This window comes from Ranitomeya variabilis, chromosome 3 (genome assembly GCF_051348905.1).
Source record: "Ranitomeya variabilis isolate aRanVar5 chromosome 3, aRanVar5.hap1, whole genome shotgun sequence".
NCBI classification, from domain to species: domain Eukaryota; kingdom Metazoa; phylum Chordata; class Amphibia; order Anura; family Dendrobatidae; genus Ranitomeya; species Ranitomeya variabilis.
The window spans coordinates 360,263-376,275 of record NC_135234.1 but is presented as its reverse complement, the minus strand read 5'-3'; the positions used below and the strand labels follow the sequence as shown (position 1 = coordinate 376,275).

Here is a 16,013-nt window from a genome sequence, read left to right as displayed (position 1 = left end):
CTGGACATTTAACTCCCCTCCAGCCACATCCCGGAGGTGGAGATATGGTGGGTAGGCGTCCCGCCCATCTCTGACCTACCCACCACCATGAAAGCCATGCCCATATAGCAACTGGATTGCTCTCAGCACATATGTTGGAGAAAACTCTTATGGCTTTCACATTACACCGGAAAGCAATCTTTGTGACACATATCTCGCCTCATGTATGAACTCAGTGACCCTGTCACACCAGGAACAACAGGGAATAATGGCCCCTGCCTAGTTCTGCTTCTGAAACAGGGGAAATCACTGCTGATGTTAGCATGTACTGAAGTTCCGATACTGGGATCTATTGTAATTTCACTGATGGAATGGATGTTACTTTCAGCCCCTGTGCAGGAAAAGGAGAACTCTATTTTCGTTCCCATCCTGACTGAGTACAGAATTTTTTGATCCTATGTTATCTTCTGCCGAAGGGAGAAGAACAACGAAATTCTTCCCCCTACTTGTTGGGAGCTATTGTCTTTCAGTACGTTGGCTCTGAAAAATACTTTTTCTCCTTCCCCCTTTTCGGTAGCTCTAATATCCTAATTTACCTTTCCCTCTGTACTGTGTGTTTTGCATTTGTGGAGGACCATATTGTCTTCTTTTGAAGGCTATTGGCTTGAGAAGGGATTTCTTTTTACCCGCCGCTTTCTCCAATAAGATAGATCAGAGCTGGACCAAACACGTATTCTCCTCTGAAGGGTATAGAGCACAATTTTGACTTGGATAAAAATGTCCCCACTCCACATATTTAACGAAAGAGCTCTTTTTGTGGCGTTTTAGAGCACCGAAGCCCCTGCTGCTATCCGAACAGACTCTGTGGAAGCGTCAGCTAGGAATCCTGTTGCCTTCTGTAAGAGAGGTAATAAAGTCAGTTGTTCTTCTCTAGGGGTACTTCACCTGATATGATCCTCCATCTGTTGTAACCAATGGAACATGGCTCTCGTGATGCAGATGGACTCGACATTTGTTCTCAAAGCAGTTGCAGATGTCTCCCATGACTTCCTCAACAGACTATCCATTTTGCGTGCTAAAGAATCCTGAATTTGGGAGGAATCTTCCAAAGGGTAGTCTTCCACCTGGATATCACTTTAGGAATTTCTGTCCAGCATTTGGATATGTCCTCATCCAGAGGGAAGTGGTCTTTCAGATCTCCTGGGATGTTCGGATGCCTTTCCGGGAGCTCCCATTCATCCAGAATTAAATTCTGTACACTATAATTCGAAATAACTTCTCCTTCCTCCAACCATTCTTTGGGAACCGATATTTCAACATTGAAGTCTGAAATAACCTCAACGTCTCGTTTCCTCTTTTTTGACCCAGCGGAAATCCCAGTATAGGATTGGGAGAAGGTGGCTAAAGATGATTGGATCTCCTGAAGCACCGTTCCTCTAACCTCTTACATCAGAGGGTTGTTCATCTATGATTTTCTCTGTATATGGCTGGCATAGAGCTTTTTTTGTGGGCAGATGGAAGCTTTTTATTACAAATGGCACAATTGCTACTTGCAGCTTTCTTTGGACTTTGGCGCAGGATCCTTGCCTCCCTAAGAGAAAGGGGGATGTCATAACGACGGATCCTGCACCATAAAGGACTCACCCTTATCAGATATACTCACTGGGCCAGGGTTCACGCTGGGCTCTACAGATGCAGCTCTAAGGGAAGACACTCTCCATCATTAGAACCTCAGTTGTACCTTATGGTGTCTTCAGTCAGAGTCCTTTTAATCCTAGATATTGTAACACAGCGCTCTTCTCATCCAATGGGATAAGATCTCTCTTCTTCCAATGGGATGCGATCTCTCCTCTTCCAATGTCAGGTCCTGTGCAATTGGGCGCCATTTCATGGTCCAACTGAAAATTTCCCGCCAAACTGCAGCACATTCCATTGTGGAATGCAACCCGGAAGCAACGTCTTGCGCCCTGAACTCAGCGGTACGCATCACTTCTCATGCACGCTACAGCATGCCGGAGACAGCAGAAAAGAGGTAACGATGACATGCTGAGCTGGGGAGTTATGTGAGGCCTTTAGTCCCTTACCATGCAGCATTGCCCAGGGTACAGGAGGATGGTGCGGACCTGCTCTCCAGAGCAGCGTAGGGTAGGAAGGTGTAGGACGACTTAGAAAGGTAAGAGGACAGAGTGACTGCTTGTCGGCCACAGCACTCCGGGAAAAAAAAACCTTCATCCCTAGGGACAGGAAAAACACTGGAGGATGGAGGTGAAGGGTGCCATTTCAACCTCTTGTATTTCCTGTCCCTAATTAGGATGGGGAGCAATCCTCCTCCTGTGGTGCAGTCATGGAGGGGATTAGAGAAAAACAGAACTCTATGATTAAGACTTGAGTCTCAATGCTTCTGTCTCTCCATACGGTGCATCTCCCTCAGTCCTGAAGAGCTGGAATTTAGCCACATTCAACCCAAGTCCCACTGAGGAAGAGAGAGTCAGGACCCCAATTCTTCTGATCAGTGGGGACTCAGCGATCACACATTTATTACATCTGCAGGGCATGTGTGATCACGAGACCCTGCTACCAGGACAAAAGCTCATTGCTAATGTATCCGAGAATTTTTTATCTTTTTTTTTAATCTTAAAGAGAACCTGACAGCTTTTCCATGCTGCTCGATCCACGTTTCATTTCAGACCATGGTGCTTTCCTTATACGCGCCTGTCAGTGACCAGCCGCGGCTTTTACGGGTTTTTTTTTCTGTAACTTGGCAGCGTGAAACAAAACTGGCTGACATTATGCGGCTGCAGTCAGATACAGGCTCTTTACATTGCCATACAGTTACGGAGATAAGGAATTTTTATTTAGTGGCACTTTTTCTATTCCAAGCAGACGCGGCTGACAGTATACTCCGTCTCATCCTTCTGAGTTGCAGATCTCTGGGATTAACTGCAGTTGTTAAAAGGACAAAAAAATTGAATACTCCGGGGAGTGCCGGGAATGGGACAATGAGCAAAGACTGGTGACTATTCATCTCGTCACAGGAACTCTTTAAATTATATTTTCCAATGAAAGGAAAGAAATCTTGAATTTTTCACACTGGTCACTGGGACTATAATTAACTATACACCCATCTTTTGTATTGCAGCAATTTATCACAGTATGCAAAAGTCATTATGCAGGGAGGAGAGAGATGCTGTGAATAAGCAATCTGGTGTTATCTACTGTATATAGAGGTGTTATCAGTCACTGTACAGGAGGAGGTGAGCTGTGACATGATCTATTGTGAATGGTGGATCCTGTGTTATCTACTGTATATAGAGGTGTTATCAGACATTGTACAGGAGGAGGTGAGCTGTGACATCACCTATTGTGAATGGTGGATCCTGTGTTATGCGCTGTATATATAGAGATGTTATCAGCCATTGTAAAGGAGGAGGTGAGCTGTGACATCACCTATTGTGAATGGTTGATCCTGCTCTCTACTGCATATAGAGGTGTTATCAGTCACTGTACAGGAGGAGGTGAGCTGTGACATCACCTATTGTGAATGGTGGATCCTGTGTTATGCGCTGTATATATAGAGATGTTATCAGCCATTGTAAAGGAGGAGGTGAGCTGTGACATCACCTATTGTGAATGGTTGATCCTGCTATCTACTGCATATAGAGGTGTTATCAGTCACTGCACAGGAGGAGGTGAGCTGTGACATCACCTATTGTGAATGGTGGATCCTGTGTTATGCGCTGTATATATAGAGATGTTATCAGCCATTGTAAAGGAGGAGGTGAGCTGTGACATCACCTATTGTGAATGGTTGATCCTGCTATCTACTGCATATAGAGGTGTTATCAGTCACTGTACAGGAGGAGGTGAGCTGTGACATCACCTATTGTGCATGGTTGATCCTGCTATCTACTGCATATAGAGGTGTTATCAGTCACTGTACAGGAGGAGGTGAGCTGTGACATCACCTATTGTGAATGGTGGATCCTGCTATCTACTGCATATAGAGGTGTTATCCGTTATTGTGGAGGGAGGGAGAAGAGGTGAGCTCTGTGACATCACCTATTGTGAAAAATATATCTGAGCTCCTTAATCTGTCACAGCAGGTAAAATGTTCTGTTCGTTGTTCCACGTTTGCGTCTGTGAACATAGTGCTGATGTGAAGCCAAAAAGCTCCAGTTTTCGCTCATCTGCCAAAAAGACGTTCTCCCAGAAGCCTTGCGGCTCCTCAATATGCATTTTGACAAATTCCAGTCGTGCTTTTTTAGGATTTGCTTTCATCAGTGGTTTCCTCCTCTTCCATGAAGTCCACTTTGGCTCTGACAGCATTGGACGATGTGATCTGACACCGATGGACCTTGAACTTCACCTGTAATCTCTTTGGAAGTTGTTCAGGCTCTTTGGTTACCATTCATAATATCAGTCTGTACAATCATCGATTTTGTCATTATGGCCACATCCAGGGAGGTCGTCTACAGCCCCCTAGACCTTACACTTCTGAAAATTATGAGCAGCTGAAGTAACAGGAACATCCGGTTGTGTGGAGATGTCTTAGAGCCTTTACCTGTAACATGTTTGTCTATCATTTTTTTTCTCATCTCCCGAGACAACGCTCTCCTCGGCTTCTTTGCCTAATATTCAGTGTGGTCCGCACGGTGATATCAAACAGTACAGCGACTACTTTTCACCAAGCAAATAGGCGACGGACACATTTCAAGTTTTAAGACACTCATTATGCTAATTACAGGAAACACTTTTGTTTCACAGGTTCCTATGGTCAAATTATCGTTACGTCATCATGTTGTTTACAGGCTATTTTTTCATGTGTTTTCCTATATTTTTCTGATTGAACCACAATTCACAAGCAAAGTTTGATTCTCATTACCGATATTCAGGATATTTAAATTGAAAATTATTTTTGTCAGTTTCCAGTTATTTCTGTGACAATGTGAGGGGTTTTCTTACTTTAACAGAAGGGAAAGCAATTTTCTACATGTCTGTAGACTACTTGTATACACCGGTCACTAGTCACCCCAAACCCAACCCCCCGTCACACAGTGGCACCCAATCTCACAATGAGGAAAGACTGTTTAAAAAAAATCTCACTAAAAAAGTCAAAACCTCAGTAGGTGTGCACAAGGGTGAAAAAGCAGAATAATACTGGCACCAATCAATGCTAGTGAGCCCCCAAACAGCAGAAACCCACAGCCAGACTGTGGCACAAATTATCATATTAAAGAAAGTGCCAGAAAGAAAAGTGTATTAATTAGCGATGACCGTCTTCTCTGGTTCGGAGTCTGATCTCCAAAACCTCGCGCCCGCTATTCAGACTGGCCGGCTTACACCGCGCCATCTGTGGACTGGACTTCATATTCGGACTCTTGTAGACTGTCATTCAGAGTCTTACAGGATTCCATTGGGAAAGTGACTTTGGGTCCCCACAGAAGAGGCGGTGCACCAAGCCAATGATTTGGTGAGAACAGAATCAAAACAGCACTGGACCCAGAGAAGACGGCTGTCAGTCAGTATTGAACACATGAATATTACATATTTAGCGGCACCACTTCTCTGATGTGTGCCAAAAACACTGCCTACAAGACTATGAAGACACGAGCGGCCACTGCTGCACGACCCACCTGCAAAGTCATCAGTGGAGCTACCGGCATAGGCCTGGCCGTAGCTGCTGGCACTCGGGGCATCCAGGAACATGGGGACATAGGCATCCTTGCTGGGGTTGGGACAAGTCCTTTGGAAGGCGCTGAGGGCAGCTGACGAATGGGTACCATACACACTGGTATGATCTGAAGACTCAGGGAATGAATGGCCGCCATCCTTCAGGGGGTTGAGGAAAGTATCGTAGTTGTTGGAGTCGGACACTGGACTCCTGGAAGGATCTGCTGGGACATCGGTGTAGAGATCGGATTCTTCATTCCTGCCACTGTCCAGTACATCATGTGGGGGAGTTTCCTTCCTCGTCCTGTCTTCTCTCTCCGCTCCTAGCACAGTCTCCGCCTTTACATTAAACGACCCTGCTAAAATAATAAAATGCTCTAACCAAGTGCACCACAAGAATCGTCATTCAGGAAGGCAGCTACATACCCTCTAAACCCAGAGCCAAAGGCCGGCACTTACATCATGAAAGAAGCAGAGAGCGGAAAGGGGGCATCAACGTACCACCAGCCCCGTCCATCTAACTCACACTCAGCGGTAACGCGTCGTGTACAAGACCCTAGACATCCCTGCTACCTGACCACCAGGGATAACAGGAGTGGCCGTGGTGAGCAGTGATTAATCCCCGGTGAGGTCATCAGTGCGCGCCATTACCGAGGCTCTGCAGGGTCTGCTCGTTCTCACTTAGTAGGTCGCTGTACAGATCGCGCTGCTCTTTCTCTAGATGCATCCAGTCCTCATCTGACAAGTTCACAGCTTGTTCATGAGATGTGGGGCCCTGAAACCAAGAGCAGAAAATAAGCAGCAGCCAATCCCCGGGACACAGCTGACACACGCTCATTACTGGCCCTGCCTGGAAACCATCAGCAAGCAGAATGTACAAAGCCATACTGCTGTGAACTGGCTGAGAGACAAATCTGATCAATAAACACCATCAACCCCATTAACCAGATCTAACACAGACACCAAATACTCGTCAATGGGAAAGGAGGGGACCCTTGGCGTCCCCAGTCAAGGGGGCATCAATGGAGGGGGCCCCCCTGGACTGTCCCAGCATCAATAGAGGGCCCCCTTGGTCCCAGCCATCCCAGCATTCCCCTTCCCCCAGGCCGTCCCAGAATGAACGTAGGGCCCCCTTCCCCCTGGGTTGTCCCAGCATCAATGGAGGGGCCCCCACTGTGCAGTTCCAGCATCGATGGAGAGGCCCCTCTGAGAAGTTCCAGCATCAATGGAGGGCTCGGGCCGTCCTAGCTGCCAGTTAAAATCAGATTTAATATACATTATGCTTAATATAATTAATTCAGCCAGTCACTAGCAACTTATCAATTTTCCATTGATAAAAAGGAAGCGCATGGCAATAAACTCGTTCATGGCGTCTATTATGAGAATCATATGCAAGAAAACACAGCTGCAAGCAAAAGGAAGGGAATCATTGGATGTAAAATAACCTGTCGCAGTAATCACCTCCATGAAACGTCTTCTGTACTGAAGATTTACATAGGGCTCAGGGGCCCGGCAGCGCGTTCTTCCTGTACGTGTCATCAGCTCTGTAACATTTCGGGGGTGCCCTGAATCCTCCTCAGCTCAGGACACAGCAGTTATGGTGTGCTTTTGAACAGTATGATCACCGTTCTTCTAGTGATTGACACATGACCGGAGGGTTTCGGCCCTTGGGTTTCCTTTTGCCTCCTCCAGGTTAGTTTGTTAGCTTCTGCGATAGGGAGAATACTCAGTTCCAAATGTTCTCCATTGTAGACAGCCTGTGTAACCAGGTGTATCTCATGTCTTCTGAGAGTTTGTTGCCTCAGGGTACCAATCACAGTAATCAATCCTTCTGGAAATCAGATCTGCCAGTAACCAGGCTTTGTGTGCCTTCATATGGTGGCTCCTATTGTGCCCATCTCGGCGTCACCCGCAGCCCTTGTGCCCATCTCGGTGTCACCCGCAGCCCTTGTGCCCATCTCGGCGTCACCCGCAGCCCTTGTGACAATCAGCTCTTGTTGAAGTTATTAACAATATGTGCCTTCATATGGTGGCTCCTATTGTGCCCATCTCGGCCTCACTCGCAGCCCTTGTGCCCATCTCGGCGTCACCCGCAGCCCTTGTGCCCATCTCGGCCTCACTCGCAGCCCTTGTGCCCATCTCGGCGTCACCCGCAGCCCTTGTGCCCATCTCGGCGTCACCCGCAGCCCTTGTGCCCATCTCGGCGTCACCCGCAGCCCTTGCGCCCATCTCGGCGTCACCCGCAGCCCTTGTGCCCATCTCGGCATCACCAGCAGCCCTTGTGCCCATTTCGGCCTCACTCACAGCCCTTGTGCCCATCTCGGCGTCACCCGCAGCCCTTGTGCCCATCTCAGCGTCACCTGCAGCCCTTGTGCCCATCTCGGCGTCACCCGCAGCCCTTGTACCCATCTCGGTGTCACCCGCAGCCCTTGTGCCCATCTCGGCGTCACCAGCAGCCCTTCTGCCCATCTCGGCGTCACCCGCAGCCCTTCTGCCCATCTCGGCGTCACCCGCAGCCCCTGTGACGATAAGCTCTTGTTGAAGTTATTAACACAGAGGTTCACTTAGTGAAGTCTCTGTGGCATTAATTTAGATACATAATTGTGACTTAGATACTCACTTCTCATTTTTTTCTATTATGCAGAAAAATTAAGGTAATGCTGTAGGGTTCACTTACTTTTGCTTGCAACTGTAAAATTCAGGCTTCTGACAAGATATATGTATGGAGACACTGGCTGCTGAAAATGATGCATTTTGGGAAATCAACAAGCATAAGCTACAATCATCACCGATCTGCAGGGTGGTCATTAATGTATAAGCAGACAATGAGGCGGCCTATAACCATAACCGAATGGGACCCCAAGGGGATGTAAATATCTGTCCGTTGTGTCTGCATGAAATCCCACCCTGTTGTCACAGTTACCCCTCAAACATTGGTGATGATGTCATTGGATGAGCTGACCTCATTCAGCAGGTGCAGAATTCCTAGAACCAGCTTCATGATTTGGTCAAGGGCGATTCTCTTGTCTTGACTTTGCTGATCTACAGACGAATGTAGAGCCATGCCCCCCACAGTCGGCAAATCCCCCTGGAAAAGACGGTTCACAATCTTCACTATAGAGAACAATATCTCCTAACCCAGTGGAAAATGCTACTCAAAGTAAGAGGCCCAGCACCAGGAGCCAACCCAACACGTAGACGCGGCTGACCCAGCGCGTGGTAGGCACCAAGTGTCTTGGTCTCTAACCAAATGTGAGAGATTGGCGCCTGAGAAATACGACCTGCAAACCAGGCAGAAATCGACAGAATTATCACATCCTCAACAGAGACGTTACAATAAGGGCATGAACTCCAGAGTTCACTAATCTGGACCACAGAGGAGCAGGTGGCTCCAGAAACTCATTACATCAACCCATGGGCTTAGCCCAAACGCCACCTTAGATATGGCTCAACCCTCAGGAAGCCTATGTATTCCCACCCAATGGGTGCAACACAACATAAGCTGCAACACAGACCTGGTGGCACCTCTCCAAAGGTAAATATCCAGCTAATACCAGAATCCAGGGGCAGAAACAACTCATGAGCTTCAGAAGTGGACGCTCACCTCTGTGAGTAGAAGATGCATGATCGCCAGGGCATGCCGAACCACCCTCTGGGACAGTGGCTTCACAGACGAAGCTTCAACCTCCGAAAATGGGTCAGAATGGATGGAAAGAGCGGCCATCAGGTAATCCGAAGCTGCAAGAGAAGAGACCTGTAAGAGTATAATCAGTAATAATCCTGAACAGTCCTGTCGGACCAAGCAGCCATAATACTGAATAGTCCTGTTGGACCTAGCAGCCATCTTGGACAAACTTTAAGCCAACTAATTCTGCAGCAGACGAGATGACGTTCTGAGAGCTACAGCCAGAATGGAGACATGCAATTACATTAGAGCCATTAGCCGGTATGGTTGGCATAAACAAGGCCTGGCAATGTGGTAGTAAATAATGGATATGGATCTTACTGAAGTTTGGGGAAATACTTATTACTGTTGTCATATTTTGTTATTGTATGTTTTGTTCTAAAATCCACATCTCTCTCTGCTGTATGAGGATATCATGGATACGTCATTTGCTGCAATGTGTAGCTTTCTTTGTATAACCAGGTCTAAAAAGCCCCCGATACTGTTGTTTGTGGCGACACCATTGCCAGATATCCCTGCGTTGCTTTGCTGGTCTAAGAAACTGGCGAGTGTCTGTGTGCCTGAACTCACTGCCTTCTGTGAACCGACTCTGCTGCTGCCGTTCTCCTAATAAACTTCAGCCTCTGCTTCAAGGAGAATCGTCTACTGTGTCTTCTCAGCAAATCCAGCTCTCAGTAAGGACTTTCTTACAAGACCGATGCGGAAATTGACAGGAATCAGAAATGTAAGTGCAGAGGTGAGACACGACCTTCCCCGTCATATCAGACTCCTGCACCCCACCCCAGTCACATTTGCGACAGTACACAGCTCCAGACATCGACACTCTCCCCTTTTTCCACATCAGAGACCAGGCGCCCCACAATATTTGGTCGCATCGGAGTCTGTTCGCCCCCATCACACTGGAGACCGGATCACCCCCGTCACATTGGAGACTGCAACCCCCCCACTCGAAACATCGGAGACTGAATGCCCCCATCAAATCGGAAGCCGGGCCCACCCATGGAGTCAGATACATGTCGCCACAACAATGTACACAAGGAAGGGTGGGGGGTGCAGGGACCAGCATCTCACGCAGGGTGCCGTCCGCCAGACACAAGGGTGGGGGAAGCAGGGACCAGCATCTCACACAGGGTGCCGTCCGCCAAACACAAGGGGGGAGCAGGGACCAGCATCTCACACAGGGTGCCATCCGCCAAACACAAGGGGGGAGCAGGGACCAGCATCTCTCACAGGGTGCCATCCGCCAAACACAAGGGGGGGGAGCAGGGACCAGCATCTCACACAGGGTTTATTTCTATAGCACCATTGGTTCCATGGTGCTGTACATGAGAAGGGGTTACATACAAATTACAGAAGTTACAGTAAACTAACAATTACAGACTGATACAGAGGGACGAGGAACCTTCCCTTGCGGGCTTACGTTCTACAGGATGATGGGGAAGGAGACAATAGGTTGAGGGTTGCAGGAGCTCCGGTGTTGGTGAGGCTGTAGATCCGGGAGTGGTGAGGAGGCAGCGGGGTCATTGGAGGCTGTAGGCTTTCCTGAAGAGGTGGGTTTTCAGGTTCCATCTGAAGGATCTGAATGTGGTTGATAGTCGGATGTGTTGGGGCAAAAAATTCCAGAGGATAGGGGATATTCGGGAGAAGTCTTGGAGGCGGCTGGGTGAGGAGCGAATAAGTGTGGAGGAGAGAAGGTCTTGGGAGGATCGGAGATTACATGAGGGAAGATGTCGGGAGATTAGTTCAGAGATATATGGAGGAGACAGGTTATGGATGGCTTTGTAGATCAGTATTAGTAATTTGAACTGGATACGCTGAGGAAATGGGAGCCAGTGAAGAGATTTGCAGAGGGGGGAAGCGGAGGAGTAGCGAGGAGAGAGATGAATTAGTCAGGCAGCAGAGTTAAGGATGGACTGGAGAGGTGCGAGAGTGTTAGCAGGGAGGCCACAGAAAAGGATGTTGCATTAGTCAAGGTGGGAGATGAGGGCATGCAAAAGCATTTTAGTAAATTGACGGTTGAGGAAAGGATGGATTCTGGAGATATTTTTGAGCTGGAGACGACAGGAGGTGGAAAGAGCTTGGATGTGCGGTTTGAAGGACAGGGCAGAGTCAAGTGTTACTCCGAGGTAGCGGACTTCCGGTACGGGGGGAAAGCGTGATGTCTTTAATTGCGATAGATAGGTCAGGTAAGGAAGATCTATGAGATGGAGGAAATATGATGAGTTCAGATTTGTCCACATTGAGTTTGAGGAAGCAAGAGGAGAAGGAGGATATGACTGATAGACACTCCGGGATTCTGGACAGCAGAGACGTGACATCTGGGCCAGAGAGGTAGATCTGAGGCGGTACTGGAATCCATGGGGCTTTATGAGTTGTCCCAGGCCAAGTGTATAGATTGAGAAGATTAAGGGTCCTACAACAGAGCCCCCCCAAGGCTCTGTTGTAGGACCCTTAATCTTCTCAATATAGAGAGGGTGGGATGAGGAGGTAGTGTGGGCATGGGAGACGCTGAATGTGCAGTTGGAAAGGTACGAGGAGATCCAGGATAGGGTGAGGTCTTTGATGCCAAAGGAGGAGAGGATCTGTAGTAGGAGGCAGTGGTCAACTGTGTCGAAAGCAGAGGACAGGTCTAGAAGGAGGAGTACAGAGTTGTCTGTTAGCTTTGGCTGTAACTAGGTCGTTAGTAATTTTGGTCAGGGCTGTCTCAGTTGATTGATGGGGGCGGAAACCAGATTGCAGATTGTCAAAGAGCATGCTAGATGAGAGGTGGGAGGAAAGTTCAGCATGGACGTGCTGCTCCAGGAGTTTGGACAAGAATGGGACCAGTGATATTGGGCGATAGCTGGACACAGCAGTTGGATTAAGGGTTGGCTTTTTAAGGATAGGCGTGATTGTGGCATGTTTGAAAGCAGAAGGGAAGGTGCCAGAAGTTAGTGATAGGTTGAAGAGGTGGGTTAGGGATGGGATAAGATTGGCGGTGAGGTTGGGGAGGAGGTGGGATGGGAAGGGGTCGAGCGCACAGGTGGCGAGGTGCGATTTGGAGAGTTGACAATTAAGCTCCCCTTCAGTGATGTTGGATAGGGAGGTTATGGGGTTTGGGCATTGGTCTGGTATACAAAGGGATTGTGGAGGTTGAACAATGAAGATTTGCCTTATTCGGTCGATCTTATTTTTAAAGTGTCAGTGGGCCCTCTTTTTTTTTAACATATTTATTAATGACCTTGTAGGGGGCATTCAGAGTAGAATTTCAATATTTGCAGATGACACTAAACTCTGCAGGGTAATCAATACAGGGGAGGACAATTTTATATTACAGGATGATTTATGTAAACTAGAAGCTTGGGCTGATAAATGGCAAATGAGCTTTAATGGGGATAAATGTAAGGTCATGCACTTGGGTAGAATTAATAAGATGTATAACTATGTGCTTAATTCTAAAACTCTGGGCAAAACCGTCAATGAAAAAGACCTGGGTGTATGGGTGGATGACAAACTCATATTCAGTGGCCAGTGTCAGGCAGCTGCTACAAAGGCAAATAAAATAATGGGATGTATTAAAAGAGGCATAGATGCTCATGAGGAGAACATAATTTTACCTCTATACAAGTCACTAGTTCGACCACACTTAGAATACTGTGCACAGTTCTGGTCTCCGGTGTATAAGAAAGACATAGCTAAACTGGAGCGGGTGCAGAGAAGAGCGACCAAGGTTATTAGAGGACTGGGGGGTCTGCAATACCAAGATAGGTTATTACACTTGGGGCTATTTAGTTTGGAAAAACGAAGACTAAGGGGTGATCTTATGTTAATGTATAAATATATGAGGGGACAGTACAAAGACCTTTCTGATGATCTTTTTAATCATAGACCTGAGACAGGGACAAGGGGGCATCCTCTACGTCTGGAGGAAAGAAGGTTTAAGCATAATAACAGACGCGGATTCTTTACTGTAAGAGCAGTGAGACTATGGAACTCTCTGCCGTATGATGTTGTAATGAGTGATTCATTAATTAAATTTAAGAGGGGACTGGATACCTTTCTGGAAAAGTATAATGTTACAGGGTATATACACTAGATTCCTTGGTAAGGCGTTGATCCAGGGAACTAGTCTGATTGCCGTATGTGGAGTCGGGAAGGAATTTTTTTCCCCATGGTGGAGTTACTCTTTGCCACATGGGGTTTTTTTGCCTTCCCCTGGATCAACATGTTAGGGCATGTTAGGTTAGGCTATGGGTTGAACTAGATGGACTTACAGTCTTCCTTCAACCTTAATAACTATGTAACTATATGTGTGTGGCAAAGTCCTCAGCAGAGATGAGGGAGGTTGGAGGGGGCAGTGGAGAGAGTTAAAGGTTTTAAATAAATGTTTGGGGTTGTAGGATAGGGAAGATATGAGGGTTGTGAAGTAGGTCTGTTTAGCAGAGGTGAGAGCAGATTTGGAAGCGAGTGTTGCCTGTTTGAATGCAGAGAAGTCATCTTGCGACTGTGTTTTCTTCCAACGCTGCTCTGCAACCCTGGACACTTGCCGGAGCTTTTTAGTGGTGTTATTGTGCCAGGGTTGTCTATTGATACCTCACACTCTGCCATGAACGAGAGGGGTAACAGTGTCAATAGCTGATGCGAGAGTGGCATTGTAGAAAGCAGTGGCAGTGTCTGTGTCGTGAGGATATGGATGCCAGTGGTAGGATGGAGTCAGAGAGTGTGTGGGTGTCTAGGTGTGCTAGGTTTCTGCGGAGGTGCGCATGTTGCTGGACATGGGTGACCGGTGAGGAGGACAGGGTTGAGAAAGTGAGCAGATGGTGGTCGGATAGAGGGAGAAGGGAGGTGGTGAAGTTAGATAGAGAGCAGAGACGGGTGAAGACCAGGTCTAATGTATGTCCGTCTGTGTGGGTGGCTGCAGAGGAGCACTGAGTAAGTCCAAAAAATGAAGTAAGGGACAAAAGTTTGGAGGCTGTTGACTGAAGGGTGTCAGTGGGGATGTTGAAGTCACCCATGATGATGGTGGGAATGTCAGCAGAGAGAAAGTGAAGAAGCCAGGTGGAGAATTGGTCAAAGGCAGTAGTGGGCCCGGAGGTCGGTATATGATGGCCACTTGGAGGTTGGAGGGAGAGTAGCTGCGGACAGAGTGGATTTCAAAAGAGGGGAGGATAAGGGAGGGTAGAGGTGGGATTGGGTTAAAAGTACAGTTAGAAGAAAGGAGAAGACCCATTCTATATATGTCATGTATAAGATGTGTGTGTATACAGTCATGGACTTAAATTTTGAGAATGAGACAAATATTAATTTTTCCAAAGTCTACTGCTTCATTTTTTCTAATGGCAATTTGCATATACTCCTGAATGTCAGAGTGATCAGCTTAACAGCAATTACTGTACTTGCAAAGTCAATATTTGCCCAGAAAATGAACTTTAACCCCCAAAACACATTTCAACATCATTGCAGTCCTGCCTTAAAAGGAGCAGCTAACATCGTTTTAGTGATTGATCCATTAACACAGGTGTGGGTGTTGATGAGGACAGGGCTGGCAATCAATCAGTCATGATTAAGTAAGAATGACATCACTGGACACTTTAAAAGGAGGCTGGTGCTTGGTATCATTGTTTCTCTTCAGTTAACCATGGTTATCTCTAAAGAAACACGTGCAGCCATCATTGCACTGCACAAAAATGGCCTCACAGGGAAGAGTATCGCAGCTACAAAGATTGCACCTCAGTCAACAATCTATCGCATCATCAAGAACTTCAAGGAGAGAGCTTCAATTGTTGTCAAAAAGGCTCCAGGGCGCCCAAGAAAGACCAGCAAGCGCCAGGACCGTATCTTAAAACTGTTTCAGCTGCGGGATCGGACTACCAGCAGTGCCGAGCTTGCTCAGGAATGGCAGCAGGCTGGTGTGAGTGCTTCTGCACGCACTGTGAGGCGGAGACACTTTGAGCAAGGCCTGGTTTCAAGGAGGGCAGCAAAGAAGCCACTTCTCTCCAGAAAAAACATCAGGGACCGACTGATATTCTGCAAAAGGTACAGGGGAGTGGACTGCTGAGGACTGGGGCAAAGTCATTTTCTCTGATGAATCCCCTTTTCGATTGTTTGGGACATATGGAAAACAGCTTATTCGGAGAAGAAGAGGTGAGCGCTACCACCAGTCTTGTCTCATGCCAACTGTAAAGCATCCTGAAACCATTCATGTGTGGGGTTGCTTCTCAGCCAAGGGAATCGGCTCACTCACAGTCTTGCCTAAAAACACAGCCATGAATAAAGAATGGTACCAGAATGTCCTCCAAGACCAACTTCTCCCAACCGTCCAAGAGCAGTTTGGCGCCCAACAATGCCTTTTCCAGCATGATGGAGTACCTTGCCATAAAGCAAGGTGATAACTAAATGGCTCATGGAACAAAACATAGAGATTTTGGGTCCATGTCCTGGAAACTCCCCAGATCTTAATCCCATTGAGAACTTGTGGTCAATCATCAAGAGACGGGTGGACAAACAAAAACCAACAAATTCTGGCAAAATGCAAGCATTGATTATGCAAGAATGGACTGCTATCAGTCAGGATTTGGTCCAGAAGTTGATTGAGAGCATGCAAGGGAGAATTGCAGAGGTCTTGAAGAAGAAGGGTCAACACTGCAAATATTGACTTGCTGCATTAACTCATTCTAACTGTCAATATAACCTATTGGTA

General features: G+C 47.2%; 1 protein-coding gene across 15 annotated transcripts in view; it reads right to left on the bottom strand.

The window, feature by feature from the left end:
- The window catches only part of LOC143814865 (uncharacterized), a 126,754-nt gene that overhangs the window by 39,369 nt on the left and 71,372 nt on the right, over nucleotides 1–16,013 (bottom strand). For 8 of the 15 annotated variants that reach the window (XM_077293484.1, XM_077293493.1, XM_077293488.1 and 5 more), the window contains exons 2-5: nucleotides 9,254–9,387; nucleotides 8,612–8,737; nucleotides 6,301–6,424; nucleotides 5,613–6,008 (exon numbers count right to left, since the gene is read on the bottom strand). In XM_077293484.1, the coding sequence (XP_077149599.1) occupies nucleotides 5,613–6,008; nucleotides 6,301–6,424; nucleotides 8,612–8,737; nucleotides 9,254–9,373 (766 nt within the window). In that variant the 5' untranslated portion in view covers nucleotides 9,374–9,387. The remainder of the gene's footprint in view (nucleotides 1–5,612; nucleotides 6,009–6,300; nucleotides 6,425–8,611; nucleotides 8,738–9,253; nucleotides 9,388–16,013) is intronic. The other 7 variants (XM_077293490.1, XM_077293486.1, XM_077293491.1 and 4 more) reach the window with 2 other exon arrangements.